Source organism: Rattus rattus, chromosome 5, assembly GCF_011064425.1.
Source record: "Rattus rattus isolate New Zealand chromosome 5, Rrattus_CSIRO_v1, whole genome shotgun sequence".
Classification (NCBI taxonomy): domain Eukaryota; kingdom Metazoa; phylum Chordata; class Mammalia; order Rodentia; family Muridae; genus Rattus; species Rattus rattus.
Genome location: NC_046158.1, coordinates 4,397,805 through 4,418,201, shown reverse-complemented (window position 1 = coordinate 4,418,201; position 20,397 = coordinate 4,397,805). Strand labels below are relative to the sequence as shown.

At 49.9% G+C, this 20,397-nt stretch overlaps 1 protein-coding gene across 1 annotated transcript in view; it reads left to right on the top strand.

Annotated features, from left to right (window-relative positions):
- The window catches only part of Gpr107 (G protein-coupled receptor 107), a 60,850-nt gene extending 56,907 nt beyond the window's left edge, over positions 1-3,943 (top strand). The window contains exon 18 of the mRNA XM_032902815.1: positions 1,620-3,943. Within this exon, the coding sequence (XP_032758706.1) occupies positions 1,620-1,716 (97 nt within the window). The 3' untranslated portion in view covers positions 1,717-3,943. The remainder of the gene's footprint in view (positions 1-1,619) is intronic.
- Positions 3,944-20,397: the final 16,454 nt, after the last annotated feature.

Here is a 20,397-nt window from a genome sequence, read left to right as displayed (position 1 = left end):
CCTGTGTCTGTGCTCCTCTGCTTGGGAACCAACATCAAGGACCGGCTTCCATCCTTGTGCTGCCCCCCACCCCCGCTTGCCTGTGGTGCCTGTGTGGCTGTCACCCCATAAGTCGTATGGCTTTCTGTTCACCTGGGAAGGAAGTAACAGGGGTTTGCTCTCCCTTCCTGTTTCTTTCACATCTCTCCTTGAGCCTACCAATTTTGGTTGCAAACTTAATTGTAAAACAAAAACAGTAAGTTAAAAAGTATTTGGGAGACTTTCACCGACTTGGTAGTGTCTGCCATGCTGCACATGTTTACGATCTGATGGTTTCTGACCTGGGTGGTGGGGAGGGCGGAGAGGGCTCCAAGTCTCCCCATGCTCCCCTTCCACAGAGGAGACAGGAGAATCGGATGCCCAGCATCCTCTTACCCAGGCCTCTCACAGTGCAACCCTCCAAGTATGTATTAGGCAAAGAAACAGATGTGGCATTGTGGGCAGCTTCAGCCAAACTGAGTGAAGAACTACATTCATTCTAGACTGGGTTTGGGGCCATGAGGGGGTCTCTCAGGGAAGGGGGACAGATAATGAAGAGACAGTGTGGGTCCCCAGCACCTTTCTGTCCTCTGTACACTACTGGCTGGCTCTGTGGACCGTGCTGCTCAAACCTGCTTAGGAGCCATGACCCCCTTTCTGTCCCAGTGGCCATCACTTAATCTGCGCTTTCTAGAGCTCCTTCCTACGCAGGGGCTGTAAGAACAGGCTGGTGACTGGTTTAGGCTATTGGGCAGATGTTGTGTTTGTGTGGAAACGGTCTGCAGCCTGACGGCGCTGCACTCCATGTGATCCGTCCACCCAGGCCCAGCAGCAGCACTGGGAAGCTGGCTAGGCCCCTCCCTGTCCTCAGAGGGTGGGCAAGCATCTCATGGACCCAGCCTTATGTGTCAGTTGCCCATCTTGGTGTCACTGCCCTGGTCTGTGGGCTGCTCTCTTGCCTTGCCTTTCTGCACATTGTCAGGGCTGCAGGATCACCCTAGACTGCTTCTGAAGTCTAGACTCTGTCCTGCTCAGAGGGAGCCCAGCCCAGCAGTGCGGTGGGCCCAGAGCTTGGAAGCCTAAGTGAAGGATGACATTGAGCTGGCAGCTAGGGAGGGGCAGAAGAGAGAGGGGCATGGGGTGGCTGTGGAGAGAGCTGGGCCAGGCAGAGCAGTATAGAGGAGAAGCCACCCACGGGCTTCTCGGAATGGCTGGGAACAGCAGACCATGAGGAAGTAGTGTTAACTGTCCATGGTAGGCAGCCTGTCCAAGTGTGTGGTTCTGTCCTGTGCCTCGAGAATGACTGTGTCTGCCCCTCTAGTTAGCGTTCTTTTCTGAGTGTCCTGTCCCCATGATGTTGACATGAGTGTGGCCACTGTAGTGAGAGAGAGAAATTAATGTTAGCAGTGATGACAACTTGATCAGGCTTGTGGGGTGGCTCTGGAAGGTAAGAATTCACCACCATACTTACACTCAGAACGATCAAGACACCTGGCCAGTAGCACAGAGCAGGGGCGGGGGAGGCCAGGTTCCCACCTTGGTCTAGAGTCCCCTACTATGGGTTCTGGGTCACCTGACACTTGGCTTCTTGTCTTGTTCAGAGTGACGACGTCAGGAGTAATGGAGAACATGAAGAAGGTGAAGAAAGTGAGCAATGGTGCTGTGGAGCCCCAGGGCAGCTGGGAAGGCACCGCGTGACAGCTCAGCTGAGGACCGCAGGCCGTCAATGAACCTAGCTTATCCATAGCCCTATCAGTGAGCACGCCTGTTCTGACAGACGATGGCATCTCCCAACAGCGACACCCCGGCGCTCAGCACCATGGCTGAGCCGAGTGCTATGGACACACACTTTTGTACTCTTAGGGATCTGGATTGAGGTGGGCTGCAGGCAGTGAGGACTGCCCTCAGTGAGGGCGGAGGCTTAGAGGAGGAGTAAAGACTGTCTGTCTGATTTACCTTGCTAATTGGGAGCCTGGGTCTGTGCAGGGGAGCCCCCAGTGGCTGCTACTCAGAAAGGCTGTGGGTGTGGCGTGGGTCTGCCACCCGCTGGTCACAGTTCTGTGGAGGCTGGGAGGATGTGACTCACTGCTTGGCCTAGCATTTACGAGGCTTTGGGTTCAATTCCTAGTGCCAGGGTGGGGGGGAAAGAAGTTACTTTGGGACTAGTCAGGTATCTACCAAGGGCACAGAGAAGAGAAAGAGATTGTCAGCCTTTGGGAACAAGAACAACAGAAATGATTGAAATTCTTTTAAATAGCCAATAAACCCCTAGGTGGCAGAAGACACCTGTCCAGGGTCACTGGCCCCCAGGCACCACTCTAAATGTCCCTGCCCCTGATGTGACCTACAACAGTGGTGCTAGAGGCCAGAGGGAGGGAGGGAGGGGGCCTGTTACATGGCTGGCTGCAGGGGAGAAGAGCCTTGGCTCTCCAGAAGTGTTCTCCAGTTGGCTCTCAGGACTCCATCCCCTGGCTGCCTGCCCAGAGCAGCCGCCTGGCTTCCTCTCCTTCCACCTGTGTCTTCTGATCCGAGAAAACAGTTTTCCTGAAGGAGCAGCCGAGGACAGAAAGGGTAGTCTCTAAACAAACACTTAGGTAAGCATCTTCCACAGCTCGCATAGGCCAGGCAGGACCTCTGAGCCTCAGCTACATAGTCCAAGCATGCGTGAAGGAAGTGTTTGAGCCACTCATGCTCAGAGACCTGAGACATCCGGGTCTGCTCAGAGCTTGGACAGGGACACCAGCGGCACCCGCGGAAGGCCTGTGAGGGGCCACAGGAGACCAGCTCAGCACCTCAGAGCTGCTGCCTGCCCAGGACTGGCAGGCGAGTTGCACCTTCAAGGAACAGGCACTTCCGGGAGGGGGGGTGAGTTACTCCACCTCCCAGTGCAGAAGACAAAGGTCTCGTCTCCACACCACACCCCACGTCCCTGTCCTGTGCCACCAGTGAGAAGCTGCTGTCTGCTGTCCTAGCAGGTCCGTCACTACCACAGGTGTTCCATCTTGAGAAAGGTAGACAGGCCTGAAGGATCCACTTAAAGGACCTTTTTCTCCTGTTTTGTTTGCTTTGTTTATACTTGTTTAAGTATGTGGTGGGAAGGGAGTGTCGAGGAGACAAGGTGTTAATGCTTTGTCTTCTGCACATAAGCACTCCTCCAGCACTGCAGAAGTGTGTCCCTGTGGTGACTCTAAGCCACAGCTGTCCCTCAGAGGGCGCGATCTTTATGGAAGGAGCCTCCTTTCACTTGCTGGGTTTTAATAAGGCCACTCTGACAGAGAGCAGAGGGAGCTGTGTACAACCCAGCCACAGAGCTCTCTGGGTTCACAGCTGAGTGGCTATGGGAGACAGCCCGCTCCTTCCAGAGCATGGGTGCACAGGCAGGGAGGTGAGCTACAGCAGCGGCCCTCCCAAGTCCTGCCCTGTGACTGCTGTAGGTGGGAAGCCAGGCATGTTGAGGGTTGCGGTGGGGAGGGGGAATCAGAAGCCTAACATGGGGCTGGGAAGACTGGCCTGGTGCCCAGGCTGTGGAAAGGAAAACTCCCAGCCCTCAGCATGCACTGTAAGGTGTCTTATCTCATCCGCATCGCTTGAGAGCTGGGAGCCCGCATTCAGCAGTGTCCTTGGGTAGAGGAGTCTGATTGGCGTCCAGCCGCCCCAGTTCATGAGCTGCCTCTGCAGCCTTGAGTCTTAGCCTACCCGGCTCCACAACCGTGTTTGAGTGGTGAAGCCCTTGTGTTGGAGGGGCTGAGCAGAAATGGGGTGTACATTGCACTGCCACTGTGGTATTAATAGCTCTGTGTTGTGTCCCCACCCCCACCCCCCATCTTCTGCCTGCGTGAGGTATCCATACTTGTTTTGAGAGTGCTGTGGACTGGAAGCTGTGGGCTGTGACATTTAATAAAGTGTGGATTTTGTTAGATAATTATTTCTTGGACAACAGGAACAAGTGTTCCTGGCTCTTAACAAGATTCAGCCTCTTGTATTTGAATAGCGGAATATAGTCTAATGTTTAGCCTGGCTGGGGTTCATTCTCTCTAGAGGAACAGCTCACTCCAGGGTCAAAGATCCTGCCTCACATCAGGCCTGAGTCTTTAGTTTTCCTTCAGAAACCACTTCAGAGTAAAATACCTAAGTGCCCCCACTCTCCAGCCCCCAGCCTGCATAGCCAGCCAGGGCCGCCAGCTCCTCAAGTGCTCACAGGGTTTCTGCTCCTCTTGGTCCTTCAGTCCTCCTCTCACTCCTCTCCCTTCCCCTCATCCCCCCCACCCCCTCTCCCTCTCTGGCACACTCAGCCGTAGGCCTGGTGCACTGCAGCATTGTCTGCCTGCAGCTGTGTGCAGAATGTATTTTCTAAACCAGGGAGCATTTTCTCAAGAGACTGCAAACTATGCAAACTGATGCCCTGTCGCTGCTTTGCACCACCTAGTGATCCCCGCACACCACAATGCCTGTCTGGTTCTTGATGTAGAGTCTAAAGCCAGTCTTTTTGCAGAAGGGGAAGCCCATCAACGATCCCTGGGTACATTTTCAGTGGCCTCTGGCCACCTCCCACATCCCAAACCGAGTTCCTGGAGGAAGCATTAGTCTGATGAGGTTGCTGGCCCAGTTCCACACATCTAGGAGGACAACCTCGTTCTGCCAAGCTGCTGATCCTCAAAGGAAGATCCTAGCCCACCCCCTAGCCTTGCTCCCACACTCCATCACCCACCTGAGTTCACATGCTGACCTGTCCCCGGGCCTCAGCACATCACCCTGTGCTCCTTAGGGGCCTGCCCTGCCCACTGCTGCTGCCTTTCCTTTTTAGGGTTCCATCAGGACTTTATTTGCTCTCCCAGCTATTTAGAGCAGGCCAATGTCCTCAAAGATCTGCCTTTTACTCCTTTCCTGAGGCTGCCCTGGCAAGATTCTGGGGAAAAAAAATTCCCAGGAGTCTTATACCTGTGCTACCTAGAGTGTGCTCACAGGCCAAGGAGTCTCCCAGTTACTCCAGGGCCTCGTCTGTCCTGTAGAGATGTGTCTGTTTCATGCTTAAAAAGCATCGTACATTTAGGTGATGCTGTGCCTGGCCAGGGACCACCTGCCTGCTTCCCCACAGTATCAAGAGACTGCACTGAGGGACAGAAGCTTGGGGGCAGCTGTGGTCTGTCAGGACCATGGAGAGACTTCGTACTGGCCAGTGGGGAAGGTGCACAGGCTCCTGGTGTGTCCATAGGGAGCGGAGTGAGGCGATTCACTCGTGAGACAGGAAGTTCACTCACTAGGAGTTGAGGTAGAATAGACGGGGAGCTGGAGGGCCAGCCTTCTTAGCATCCAGGCACTGTTTCCACTGAAGGGGCTAGAAAGCCTGTCCACATAAAGGAACTCTCAATCCTTACACAGCTTCTCTTATGACCAAGATCGTTGTCAGACTAGACCCAGAGGGGTCACCCACAGGAGGTCTGGGCCTGTATGCCTTACTCAGGCTGGGGTGCAGGGGCTGGGGGCCACTTAGTCATTTTTAATGTTAATCACTGAAATGTTTACAAGCATGGGGTGTGGCTGGCCACGGGATGGAGGCATGTCACTGCAATGCAAATGTGCCCAATAAAGATTTCCATGCGGACACTGCTGTCTGTGGTTTGGGAAGCCCAGGCACTCCCCATCTACTTCCTCAAAACCCAGTGCTCCTCACCCTTCCAAATCTATGACCCTTCACACAGTCCCTCATGTTGTGCTGACCCCAAACCATAGAATTACTCCCGTTACTGCTTCATAACTGTAGTTTTGATACCGTTATGAATTGTGACTATCTGATATACAGATGGTCTTAGGCGTCTCTGTGAAAGGGTCATTTGATTCCCCCAAAGGGGTTGTGACCCACAGATTGAGAACTGCTGTAATTCCTTGTTATCTGTGTTAATTAAATCAGCTGGCTACCTGCCACCCACTCACTGACAATAGCCCCACCTGCCAAAGCCTTACTACCAGGCCTGTGGTGCCAGTGCAGACAGCTGAAGTGCAGTCATAGAAGATCCAGGTCAGGACCCAGTACTGCTGCCACCTCAGGGATGTGACAGCAGAGATCCCGGGCTGAGCCCCCCACTGAAACAGACTTCCTGTTCTCCCATAGGGTATCATTCCTGTGGGAATCAGACATCCCGGTCAGCACAAAGTACTGTAAGCCATTCATCTCTGACCCCTTCGCTAGGAATGCACTCTCGTACAGGAGAAGTTCACCTTTGAATACATCTGCTGGAGAAGTGGCTGTGTGGGTAAAGTACCAGCTGTGCGAGTGTGGGGGGATTCTCAGCACCTACACAGCCAGACGTGGTGGTGCCTACCCATATGCCTCATATGTGGGGAGCAGAAGGATCCTCAAAGCACGCTGGCCAGCCAGTGTAGCGAGCGGGTCAGCGTGCCTGGGTCCTGTGAGAGGCCCTGCCTCAGTACAAGGCTGAGAGTGCTAGAGGAGGGCACTGTGTGAGGCTGGGCCTGCATGTGCACAATACACAACACTACATGCAGGAAAAAGTGCACACTTCACGGTGTGAGTGTGGTGCTGAAGCCCCACCCCAAGTATCCCATTTCCATCGTGCTGCCTTTCAGAGCTGACCATCATCCCACTGCCTCACCACAGACTCCTTCCCTGCTCAGAGATGCTCCAGGGGGAGTAGCCACTCAGGGAGCCTGCTGGTTGTGTGACTCGCCCATCCAAAGCCTGGGCTTTGCAGACCACGGAACCCGAAGAAAGCTATGTCACTCAGCTCCCATGCCACCCTGTCAGCAGCCAAGCCCGTGTCTGTCTACTGGAAGAAGCAAGTGGAGTCCAGCCCACCTTGAGTGGGGACTCTGGGTTCTACTGCGCAGTTGTAGTAATGTTAAACATGCTTCGTGCTCTGCAAAGCCTTAGAGTGCATGTCTGTTAGCTAAGATTTTGCTTCATAGTGCCTCCACTATAAACCTTGTCAGTGACTTTGGGTTTGTAAAGGTGTCTAGAGCAAAGGATGAAAAGGAGGGATGGACAGAATCTACAAGACTCCGGGAGAGAGTGCTGAGGCAGGGGCAGCAAAGAATGACAGAGAAGTGACCCTGGAGTTAGGAAATCTAGCCACTCTAATTTCCAGGCGTTCCAAGGGCCCCATAGGCTCCAGTTGTGGGTCTGGAGGTCTTTGGGGGCTGAGACTGTGCCTCCTAGTGCCAGGCAGGGTTGATGAGACTCTTTGGTGATGCTTGGATAGCAGCTCTGATCAGGACTTTTAACCCAGGGGTGGAGTGTAGCTGGGACTTGAACCCATGTACCCACAGGCCCACCTAACAACGTCTGTGGCTGATTGTCATCCAATGGCCAAGGGTGGAGGTGGAAGGAGGAAAACAGCTTAAATGGGGCCCTTGGCTGGTGCCCATTGCTTCCCCTGGGCCACCTAGGGCATCCCAGCTAGAAATGCTGGGCTGTCTGTAAACTCTGACGCCACAGTCCCAGGTTGGCACTGGGAAAACAGGAGCCTGCTATCTGACCCCAGGTTCACCTTCTGAGGCCTTACCCACCGCCCCTACATATTGAACACTAGAACCCCATTTACTAAGTTTGGTACATACTGAGCCCCCGCCTTTGTGTTAAGAGTATACAGTGAGGGCTAGAAAGATGGCTCAGTGGTTAGGAGCACTCACTGCTTGTACAAATGACCTGGTTTAATCCCCAGCACATATGTGGTTCACATCCATCCATCACGCAAACTCCAGGGACTCTGATGCCCTCTCTAACTTCAGGCACTAAGCACTCATCAAACCATTCCTAATCTTTATAAGTTCACAGTGAGTGTTACAGGTACAGGAACCTCCACAAGGAGGTCCAGCTGTCCCAAAGAGGAAATCCAAAAGCCACTGTGGAGACCTATCCCAATGGCCAGTGCACTTGTCCATGGTGCCTCACTTCTTCCCTGTCAACACAGACCTGTCACATGCGGCTCATCCTTGGCTGCTCCGGGGCAGCCACCCTTGCTGGGAGGTGTGATTGTATTGTACACAAGAAGGTCTGATAAGGCGGCGTTCTGAAGTCAAAGAGCTGACTGGCCTGAAGAATGGAGGGCTGGGCCCTTATACTCTTGGTTGTCTCCATGGTGATGAAGCATGCTGCACTTGAGGTGCCATGGTCCATACAGCTGTCTGGCTCAGATGCGCCCCGCTGAGCCTTCTCGGCCCTCCACTGCTTCCCTCGTGGGTACCGCTGTCTTTGGCATCGGAATCTGTCAGGTAGACAGATAAACTGCTATGTGCTCCTCTGACTTCCAAGCAAGGGGCTGGGGGCGTGGGTCCGTGCCCTATGTCACCAGGGTAACCCCCATGACGTTGCAGGTCCCTTGGCCTTTGAGAACTTAGCCCTGGTCCCTGCTACTGGCCTGCCTACCCCAAGAGGAATTTTCTCAGCATTTGGGAAAGTAGAAGTGACCTGCTTAGGAACCTCAGGGCACGGCTGACTTGCATAGAAGCGAAGGATCTGCTCCTTACACGGTGTGGGAGGCACAAGCACCACATGCCTTGTGAGCCCTTGTAGACCTGTGCCGCAAAGGGACTGCATCTGTGGGCTCGAGCCTGTGAGGACTGAAAATCACCTTCTGTGCTAACATCTGTCAGACCAAGACTAAGCACGAGCGGTTACATCTGGCTTGCAAACTGCTGGGAGACGGAAGACAGGAAGCGCGACCACTGGGAACTGGTGCCACGCGGCAGGCTTATCTTTGTCGATTTCACCAGAACAACGATAACAACAGCCCCTACTGATAGGATGCTCTCGCTAACCAGAGGAGCTTGGCACTGTTAGACATTCTTCTCCTGTCTCTAGACTTCGGCCACCTGCAAGTCAGACTCCCATCTGAGTCACCTTGCCACTCGGGTCTCCTTGTGTTGGGTCCTGGGGCTCTGCATCAACTCGGCACAGCTCCCCACCCTCCTCAGGCTCCCTGGTAACCCAGACTTTGTTTCAGCCTAGATCTGGTCTGAGCTCTTCCCTGTGGCTTGTTCAGCTACCTCCTGGCACTGCTTTTAAGAGAACATCGAAGTCACATTCAGGTACCACACCCCTCCCAGCCCTAGTCAGTGTGACCTAAGTGGAAAGCCTGGAGTCTCCTTGATACTCCATCTTGGCCCTGTGGACCAAGTCTTCTCATGTCTCTTCCCACTGCTGCCCCCTCCCACACAGCATTAGATGCCCTTCCATGGGGCACCTGCCTCCAGTCTTGCCCGGTTGTGTATGAGTCAGAATGGAGCTCCTGTCCCCTGGGTTAAGCACAGAGATTCAGATGTGACAGTGCAACATACCAGACCGATACACAAAAATTAATTGTGGACCCAGGAAAATGGCTTGAGGCCATAGGGACATCTGGGCCCAGGCTGCTGCTGGGAGCCATGGGTGTGTGTGTGGCCCTATGGTAGCTGGGGTCCATGTAGATGTTCCAGGCCCGTGTTATCATCCAAGGCCATGGAGATGTTCCTTGTCTGGACTGCCCACTAAGGCACTGTACAGAGATGGTTCTCCTCCCACTGCCACCAGACTTGAAGAGCTGGCCCTACCACTCACCTGGGCAGCACAGTAGAGCTGACCCTGGTGGTGAGGCAGAAGAGCTGAGCCTTGCTGGCTGCCCCACTGGGTGAGCTAACTGGGACAGTGCTGGAGAGTGTGCCCTGGGAGGGCAGGCACAGGGGAACTGCACGAGTCCTGAGAAACTCAGCAGGCTCTCCGGCCCAGATTCAGGGCTTCGACTTGGCCTCCCCCAACATCTACCCATCTATGATCATAAGGGCCAGTCCTGCAAACCCAAAGATCTCTGTGACACAGGACAACAGCAGGGTGTCTGAGAGGAGTCCTATGAGGCTCCAGTATAGATGACATAGCAGAAGGCCTCAAGCCAGACCAATGACTCAATGCACTGAGTCATTGCAAGTAAAGATGTATGCGCAGAAAGGGTATACCATAGGACACACTGTGACACACTACCGCTTTCACAACAAGACTTTTATTATTTTTTATTCTATCTTATTTTATCTTGCAGGGAGGTTTCAAGGGTGGAAAGCAGATATGAAGGGACAGGGAGATGAGTGGGATTGGGGTACATGATGGGAAATTCACAAAGTTAACCAAAATATGGCTAAGAAGCCAGTACAATACCTCTGGAAATAAAAGAAGTTCTAAGAAATATCTTTAATTAATTGTAAAGAGTCCAACTGGCACGGTGGCCCACACCTTTATTCCCAACACTCAAGCAGATCTCCGTGAGCTCCAGGGCAGCCACGTCTCCATCCGTGAGCCCCTGTCTAAAAAAAAAAAAAAAAAAATTAAAAACAAAAAACAACCAAACGGTCCATCATGTTTCTATATACCAATAGACCAGAAGTGACCAATAGTCCAGAAGAAAACAGTGCTATTTCCTGAGAAGGATAATATACCTAGGAACAGGCTGATAAGTGGAAACTTGGTTCTGAAAATGACCCACACATTTTTTGGAGGGGGATAGGGAGAGAGAGACAAGTAAAGGGAAAACCATCCTCTTCAATGGCCAGGGGCAATGTTGTGGAGATGATAATACTCCCCAAACAATAAAAAGACCAAAGGGAAAAAAAAAAAAAAAGCTGAACAACTCCCTAGTCTCCCTGATTACGAACGGACATCAGCATCGTCTGACCTTTCTCACAGCTGGCCGCGTTAGCACATCCACAAGCTGGTGAGTTGGCTCAATGGATAAAGTGCTTGCTATGCAAACCTGAGGCTCTGAGGTCAGATCTCTAGAACTAACATAGAAAGCCTGGTGTGTCAGTGCACACCAAGGCACAACCGCAGAGCTGGAGAGGCAGAGACCGCAAGATCTCAGAGGCTCATCTAGGCCCAGGTGAAACTCGGAATTCCCTGAGGTGGAATCAGAAGGAATGTGGAGGTGTGCGCCCAATACAGGCAGATTCCTGAGAGTAAGGCCAGCCTGGTCTACATGGTGACTTCCAGACCAGCTGGTACCAAAGTATCCAACGTTAGACACCTGGTGCCCTTTGGTTTCCAGATGTGCACACATTGGTAAGTGCGTCCCCACACCACACACATGTCAAGAGCTCCAGTTTAGCAAAAGCAATATTGAAAAAGGATGATTTATTTTAGGATCTATGTTCCCAGATACTCAGGAAAGAGAGACAGAAGTTCAAGGCCAACCTGGACTACAAACTGTGACTCTGTCTCAAAAAACAAGCAAGACAGTTTGAGGATTCCATATTTGATTTTAAAATGTAAATGGGACAGAATTCAAGAAGGCATGGTTCTGGGGCACAGCTAGATACACAGGTCAGTGAAGTAGAATTAAGAGTCCAAAAATGGTGGGCTGGAGAGATGGCTCAGTGGTTAAGAGCACGGACTGCTCTTCCAGAGGTCCTGAGTTCAAATCCCAGCAACCACATGGTGGCTCACAACCATCTGTAATGGGATGCTCTCTTCTGAAGTGTCTGAAGAGAACTACAGTGTACTAACATATAAATAAAATAAATAAATCTTTTTTTTTTTAAAAAAAGTGCTTTAAGAAAAAAGTGTATCCTCACCTAAACAAGGTGTTAAAATGATGCAGAGGTCAGGAGACAGGAGAACCTCCACATCCTTGACAGACACAGTTCCTCGCAAAACCTGTTACATGAACAAACAAAACCATGTAACCCAGATTGACTAAAACTTAGAACCCAAGTGCTTCACAAGGCATCACCAAGTGACAGCAAGGGAGGAAGCACAGTGAGGCATGGCCGTGGTTTCAGCTACTCAGAAGGCTGAGGCAGGAGACTTGCTGGAGCCCAGGAGCTAAAGGGCATCCTGGGCAATGTAGCAAGATGCCACTGTTCAGAGATGATTATGTCAAGTGTGGTGGCTTACCTGGAACCCCAGGACTCAAGAGGTGAAACCGGTGAAGGAAACTTGCTGTGAACTTGAGGGCAGCCTGAACTACATTGGTTTTATCTGAAAAGAACACAAAAACATTTGAAAGTCAATTGGTTGTGAGTCAAATACTCTGTATCCACTGAGCAATCTTCCCAGCCCCTTATTTATCTATTCAGTTCACCCCTCCCCCCTCCATGTGTGTTACATGCCTGTAAGTATTCACATCTGTACATGTGTATACAGAGTCTGGAGCAGGACCTTGCAAGTAGTTCTGCTTCATTCTGCACTTTCTTGCCTTGAGGCAGGATTTCTCAGAGAACCAGAAGCTCACTCGTTTTGGCTAAGCTGGAAGGCAAGCTTTCAGGATCTACCTAACTCCATCCCCCAAGTTGAGCTCAGAGACACCTACTACCAGGCCCAGCCTTTTACATGGGTGCTGGGAATTTGAACTCAGAACCTCATGCTTGCAGAGCAAGTATCTTTACACGCCCCCCCCACTTCAACCCAAAATATATGTGTGTCGAACTTTTTATGAATTGCCACTGTGAACATTGGTTTGAACATTGGTAACCAAATGGCTATTAAGCCCCAGCTGTCCTTTCTTTGGTGTCTATACCTAAATGTGGGCTCAGTGGCTCATATGGTAATTTTGTATCTACTTTCTTGGAGGAACTACTTTGTTTCCTGCTACAAAGTTTCAGGTGCCCACAGCAATTCCCAAGGTGTCTGACTCAGATCTTTGCCAACAATTAGTTTTTGGATAATACTTTGTTGTTAACAGTAGCCATCTAGGTGAGTAACAAGTGGGAAGGTATTGTGGTTTTGATTGACATTGCCCTGGGGGGGTCTTTTCATGTGTTCATTGACCATTTGTAATCCTGTAGAAAAGCCGACTTGAGTCTTTTTCCCATTGCCATTAGATTTTCCATTGTGATAAAAAATTACCATTTTGATTTAAAAAATACTTTATTTAGCTGGGCATGCTGATACATCCTTTAAACCCAGTACTTGAGAGGCATAGGCAGGCAGATAGAGTTCCAGACTAGCCTGGGAAATATAGTAAGATGCTGCCTCAAAAGATTGATTCTCTTTTATTTTTAATTATCAGGGAGAGGTACATGTGTGCAGGTGCCCCAGAGAGACCAGAGGCATCAGATCTTCAGTTCGAGTTATAGATGCCCAGATTCACTGGATGTGGGTGCTAGGAACCCAACTCTAGTACTCTGAAAGAGCAGCAAGTGCTCCTAACCACTGAGCCATCTTTTTCAGTCCCTTAAATTAAAAAAAAAAATATATATATATATATATATATGCCATATGATTTTTTTAAAAAAAAAAAAGTCATATAACCTAGACTGGGCTCAAATTTAACTATGTAACCAAGGCTGACTTTGGCTTCCTGACCTCATGTGTCTAGCATCACCTCATGCCTAAGTGCTGGGACTGTAGAAATATGCCCTCACACCCAGCTCTATCTTAGCCTTTAATAAATAGATTGATTTTATTCTCATTTATGTCTCTGGGTATCTGTGTCTGTCTGTGTGTATGTACATGTGTGTGCAGGTGCCCAGGGAGGTTAAAAGGGCAGCAGGTTCCCTGGAACTGAAGTTACACGTGGTTGTGGGTTGCCTGGCGTGGGTGCTGGGAACTGCACTCAGGCCCTCTACAAGAAGTGGCTCAGACATCTCTCCAATCCCAACTCCACCTCCTTAAGTGCACAGTTTAATTGTGTGAACACCTTTATCCTGCTGTGTAGCCCGTCTTGAGAACTTATTCATACTGAAAAAGCCAATACTGTGTCTGCATTAAAAGTCTTCCTTTCAGGCTGGAGAAATGGCTCAGTGGTTAAGAATACTGACTGCTCTTCCTAGAGGATCTGAGTTCAAATCCCAGCAACCACATTGTGGCTCACAACCATCTGTAATGAGATCTGATGCCCTCTTCTGGTGTGTCTGAAGACAGCTACAGTGTGTGTGTGTGTGTGTGTGTGTGTGTGTGTGTGTGTGTGTGTGTGATTCTATTTCACCTAGCATGTTGAGGGTTTTTGTGTGTGTGTGTGTGTGTGTGTGTGTGTGTGTGTGTGTGTGTGTGTGATTCTATTTCACCTAGCATGTTGAGGGTTTTTTTTTTCCCCCTATTTTGTTCTTTTTTGAGACAGGACTTCATGCATTTCAGGTTGGTGTTGAATTTGACCATCTCCGAGTCAGACAGTTTCCCAGACAGATTGGGGGATGGGATGGGGGTGGGGGTGGGGTCACCAGAGCAGGTAATAAAGATGCTGAACTTCTTCCTCACCCTCCTGACCTAAGACAAAAGCTGACAGCTTAAGCAAAGGCTTAGCAGTCTTTCCCTCCCACCCTCCCAGCACACACTCCAGCCTCCCTCTAGCCCTGCTGATGGGCCAGCCAGACAAGTTCAAGGCCCAATCGGGTCGTGTTTACACCAAATTTGTGAACCTATCATCCACCCTGTCTTTGTTCAAACCGACCAACCCTAAACTATGTGAGGGAAAATCCCTCAAAGACCCTTACAATTCCCAGTCCTGGAGGAGATACTGTTTTTCCAGGCTCCCACGCACCCCTCTGCTTTGTGGAGGGGTGTTCTCTTTGGTGCTCACTGTGGATGTATAGATTTCTTTAGCTTTAATAAAAGGCTTTCTTCACTGGCTAATTCTGTCTGTTGAGCCTTTTCCTGCCTTTTAATTCCTCCACTGGCAGAGAAAACAAACATTAGCTGGACCTCTAGACAGTAACAGATCCACTGTGTAGCCAAGGATGGCCTAGAACTCCTGATCCTCCTGCCTCCTTGTCTTAGTTAGGGTTTCCATTGCCACCCCCCCCAGGGATGAGGCAAACAAAACATATTTGCCTTCTTTAATCTGATGTTTGTTCGTCTTTGTTACACCATAGATATTCTTTATATATTCTGGATATTAATCCAAAATCAAGTCTATGATTTACAGGTATTTTTCCCATCCTGAGTTTTCACATTTTTTTTTCTTTTTTTTCGGAGCTGGGGACTAAACCCAGGGCCTTGTGCTTGTTAGGCAAGCGCTCTACCACTGAGCTAAATCCCCAATCCTGAGTTTTCACATTTTTAATAGTGCTCCTTGATACACAAGCATTTTTAATTAATTTTTATTACTTAATTTTGGTACATGTGTGTGAAAGAGAGAGGAGAGAGAGAGAGAGAGAGAGAGAGAGAGAGAGAGAGAGAGAGTGTGTGTATTTGTGTGTGTGTGTGTGTGTGATGTGTATGTGTGTTGTGTATGTGTGTATGTGAGTGTGTGTGTGTGTGTGTGTGTGTGTATGTGTGGTGTACGGTATGTGTGTGTACAGACTGAGTGCCAGGGTCTCCCCTTTGTGGACTTGGCTAGTTTCTACCTTTATGTAGGTTCTGGAGATCAAACTCAAGCTGCCACGCTCCAGCAGCAAGCACCATTACACTCTGAGGCATCTTGCCAGCCCCATTTAAATTTTTTAGGATGTAATTTCACGCTACGTAGCTCAAGATCCCCCTACCTCTGACTTGGAAGTGTTGAAGTCACAGATGCAGGCGACCATGCCTAGCCGATATTTAAAATTTGTTCCAATGTATTGATACTTTTCTCTTGTTCCTTTGTTTTAGGATCACGTCTGGGAAACATTTGTACAATTTAGTATCAGGAAGCTTTTTAAATTTCCTTTTGAGTTTTAATAAGTGAGTTTTAATAGTATTAGGGATGGAAGCCAGGCCTTGAGCACAACAGACGAGCATGCCACCACTGAGTCATATCCCAAGGCCTAAGAGTTTCACACTATTGGCTTTTACATTGAGGTCTTTGGTTCCTTTTGAGTTCTCTTTGTATCTAGAATAGGGAAAAGACCCATCTTGACCTTGGACACGTACCATTGGCTGTACATAGTCCTGTTCCCGTTGACTAGTCCTACCCATTGATGGGACAGTTCCGCAGATACATAGGTGGCCAGTGAGCACATGAGAGATGCTGGTCTCACCCCCAGGACAACTGTGATCAGAAAGACACTGACAATGGGGAGGACAAGGACAAGGACAAAGGATGACTATGGTGCAGATGCACAATGGAACAGCTGCCTGGGGACATCTCAGTAACTCCACAAAAGATGGCACTCCCGGGGCCAGAGAGGTGGTCCAGTGAGTAAGATGCTCTTGGTGTAAGCTAAGGACCCGGAGTTCAACCCTCACTTAAACATCTGGGTGTGGCCCTACACACTTGTAACTCCAACACTAATTAGAGAGGCAGAGGCAGTTGGATGTGGGGGGCTTGCTGCTAAGCCAGACTAGCCAAATCGGCAAGATTCGGGTTTAGTGAGAGACTGTTTCAAAAAACAAGGTAGAGAGCCAGAGATCTTCACAAAACTCTGGCCTCCACATATGAACATACAAGCAGGCATTCATGCGCACGCGCGCGCACACACACACACACACACACACACACACACACACACACACACACACACGAGTACACCAACACACATAAATACACCTCCCAACATATATGAATACACCACACACACATACACACGCATGAATACAATGCATACATAGATAAATGAATATAACTTTTTACAAAACCTGTTTAAAGGATCTAGAGATGACTTAGTGTTTAAGGGCATTTACTGCTCTCCTAGAGGATCCAAGTTTGGTTCCAAGCGCCCAGGTAGGTGGGTCACATCTGCTTGTAACTACAGCTCCAAGGAATCTGAAACACTCTTCTGACTTCCATGGGTACCTGTACTCACATGCACACAACATACACTCTGGTGGTTTAAATGAGAAAGGCCCCATAGGCTCATACATGTGAATACTGGCTTCCCAGGTGGTGGAACTATTTAGGAAGGTTTAGGATGTTGTTGTAAAAATATAAAAATAAAAATGTATTGTTGTCTTTTTCCCCACTAGGCTAGCACCTCAGTGCCCCAAGACATCTGCTAGGTATCTTGGTGGAAACACATCCCAGCCGGGCACTTTCCTACACTCAAACCCTCACATAAAAGGACACACAACACAATAATCTTAGATCCAATTGATAAGATGTAATTGCCCACTTTAACATACAAAGCCCGGTACTATCCATCCCTTAGGAATATTAATAACAACCTGTAAATACACAGAGCAGAATCTTAACATCACCTGCCATCTTGTCCTGCCATGGCTTCTCCCCTCTCTCCCTCCTGTCTCTCCTTTCTCTCTCTTCCTTCTTCCTCTTCCTTCAAACTTATCTCCCGCCCATCCTTCCTTCTCCTCCAATGACAGGCCTCCTTCTATCCTGTACCTGCCCCTCACCTGTACTTTACAAATTCAATGGAGAGGTGGTTTTGGTGAAGTCACCTGAGTTCTGAGTCCTTGACTAGGCAGCTGTCCTTGGGGCAGTGGAATTAGAATCAAAATACAGATAACTTGAGGGCAAACCACAACAGAGGAGGTGTGGCATTGTTGAAGGAGGCGTGTCACTTGGGATGGGTTTTGAGGTTTCAAAAGCTCATGCCATTCCTAGTTAACGTTCTCTCTCTGCCCCATGCTTGTGGATCGATGTACTCTCTCAACCACTGCTCCAGTCCCATGCCTGCCTGCCTGCCTGCTGCCTGCCACCATGCTTCATGTCCTAATGATCATGGACTAACACTCTGAAACTGTAAGCAAGCCCCAATCAAATGCTTTCTATTATAAACTGCCTTGGTCATGGTGTTTAATCACAACAATAGAACAGTAAGCAAGACAGACAGACAGGCACACACACACACACAGACACACACAGACACACACACACACACACACACACACACACACACACACACACACGATTTTAAAAAATAAATCTTTTTTAAAAAGACATAGAAGGGGGTTGGGGATTTAGCTCAGTGGTAGAGCGCTTGCCTAGCAACCACAAGGCCCTGGGTTCGAGCCCCAGCTCCGGAAAAAAAAAAAAAAAAGACATAGAAGCTGGAAAGTGGCTCAGCAGTTAAAAACGCTGGCTGCTCTTGCAGAGGATCTGGATTCAGTTCCCAGCATCCACAGAGCGGCTCACAAACACCCCCAACTCCAGTTTCAGAAGAGCCAATGTCACCTTCTGACCGCCACAGGCACTGGTAATGCACACGGTTCTCATATATGCACGCACGATACTCATATACATATAGGAATCGTTTTTAAGATTATTCATTTTTATGTATATGAGCGCTCTATCTAAACAGCAGAAGAGGGCATCAGATCCCATTACAGTCCATCATGAACCACCATGTGGTTGCTGGGAATTGAACTCAGGACCTCTAGAAGAGCAGCCAGTGCTCTTAACCACTGAGCCATCCCTCCAGCCCCAAGATGAGTCTTTTAAAAATTAAAATTAAAAAAGGAAGGTGCAACCCCAAACTCAAGTGCCTGCAGGAATAGAATGAGCGTTTCAAACTCAAGTGCCTGGTGACATGTGGTCAAGGAGGGCTGCATGGAGGAAGCACCACTAAGCCATCCAGAACATGGTGACTTGGCCTTAGGAGTTGGGAAGTTCGGAGGTGTTCAGAGAGGCACAGCATACAGCAAGGCATGCGGTGAGGGCGTGTCACAAGATCTCCTGCCCCTACTCACCATTCCAATCTTTCTCAAGTGTGCACCTAGTTCTAGACTCGGGCTATGATTGGTTTTAATGGGTAGCAATGTCCCTTGTCTCCCTATGCCGTATACCGACTGATTCAAGACACTGACTGAGTGGTAAAGGAACCTGCCCAGCATGCAGAAGACCCCCAGCTCCATCTCGGCACCAAGTGGACATGTGTATACACAAACACGCACGCACGCACGCACGCACGGGCTGCAGGTAGACTACAGATAAATCCAGACCAATCCGAGTTACTGGGACTCAGCACTGGAGGCTTAAGGGGCAGAATGGGAGTATAAGGAGAAAATGGTCCTTTTTAGTGAGATGGGAACCCAAGATGGGAGCCCTCTGCTGCTGCATTTCTTCTGTGAATGTCCTCAGTGTGGAAGAATCAGAGGCAGGAACAGAGAGAAAACATCAGACTCATGTATAGCCCGAGAGCTTAGAGCAAGCCTTGTCTGAAGGAGGTGCTGTGGGACTCAGTTACACAGATCAGTTTCTAGTTAGCCATTTGGGCTGCGGGATTTCCGATCTGAGAGAGATAAGGGAGAGTCCAGCAGGCCACCCTGGGTGCTCAGTGTATCTGGGAGGCGTCCCCCAGAAGGTACCAAATTAGAATGTTTGTTTGCTTTGAGACAAGGTCTCACCCTGTAGCCCTGGCTGTCCTGGAACTCTCTCTATAGTCCAGGCTGGCCTCAAACTCAGAGATCTACCTGCCTCTGCCTCCCAAGTGCTGGAATTAAAAAGTCTTCTTTCCTAGGAATATGGACAGAACACCCTGTTGAATCTCACAGGCTGTCACAGAGGGGCCCTGACCCAGTGTGAGCACAAGGGAGCTAAACTGTCACTCTCTCCTGTGTTCTTTATCCTCTCAAGGGGCTCTGCAGTGAGATCCCAGGGGCCAGTTGATTGGCCCACAGGTACCCCAGAGTCACACAGGCCAGCATCTCAGGTATTTTCCCCTGACCTAGTCCTGTCCATCACCACACTAGCCTTCATCTGTAGCGCAAACCCTTCCAGATGGAGGCCTGGCAGAACTGATGTTGGTTTTGAGAGAAAGCTCTTCACCTCGCCTAGAATCCCCATCCAGCTCCGCCGGCTTCCCCGCTTTTTGGGGTAATTGTGTTCTGCCTCTGCCGTCCCGGCTTCATAAAATCCATCCGCGGGTGGCTGCATTGATTTTTAATCATGTTTTACCTCTGCGTAATGAGTCTCTCGGGCCCTTTGCAGCCGCTCTTGGCGTCACACACTCAGAGCCTACTGCAACTGGTGATTCAGACAGAATTATTAACAAGACTGTATTTATTCTAGAAAGGCTTGCTGGGAACCCTGTCCGTGCAGTGAACTGGAGACATAGGCTTATGCCTTGACCCTCCCAGGCTGTGATAACCAGCAGCCCGGCCTGGCTGGGGAGCTACCTGCGGGCCGTGGCTACAGTGACTGGCTCTCCTAGGGTTTCGTTTTTGTTTGGTTTTTCAAGGTAGGGTTTCTCTGTGTAGCCACACTCTGCAACCCCCTGTCCTGGAACTCATTCTATAGACCAGGCTGGCTTCAAACTCAGAGATCCACCTGCCTCTGCCTCCTGAGTGCTGGGATTAAAGGTGTGCACACCCTGCCCAGCAACCTCTTATGCTTAGAATAGCCCTTTCCCGTTCAGGGATGTAACACTGCGAAGGCATTGTCTCCTTAAATACGGGTGAGGCTGGGAAAGTCAGGCACACACCAGACAGCTCAGATCACCGTTGCTGCCACCAGGATGCCAGGATCTCACCATGGGCTGCCCATCAAATCCCGCCTTGCCACAACCTGAATGGCCATAGAGGCGACATCCAGAAAAGATTCCCAGGCTGGAGCAGCTGTGGATCCCAGAACGTCCACCTGACAAGAGTCG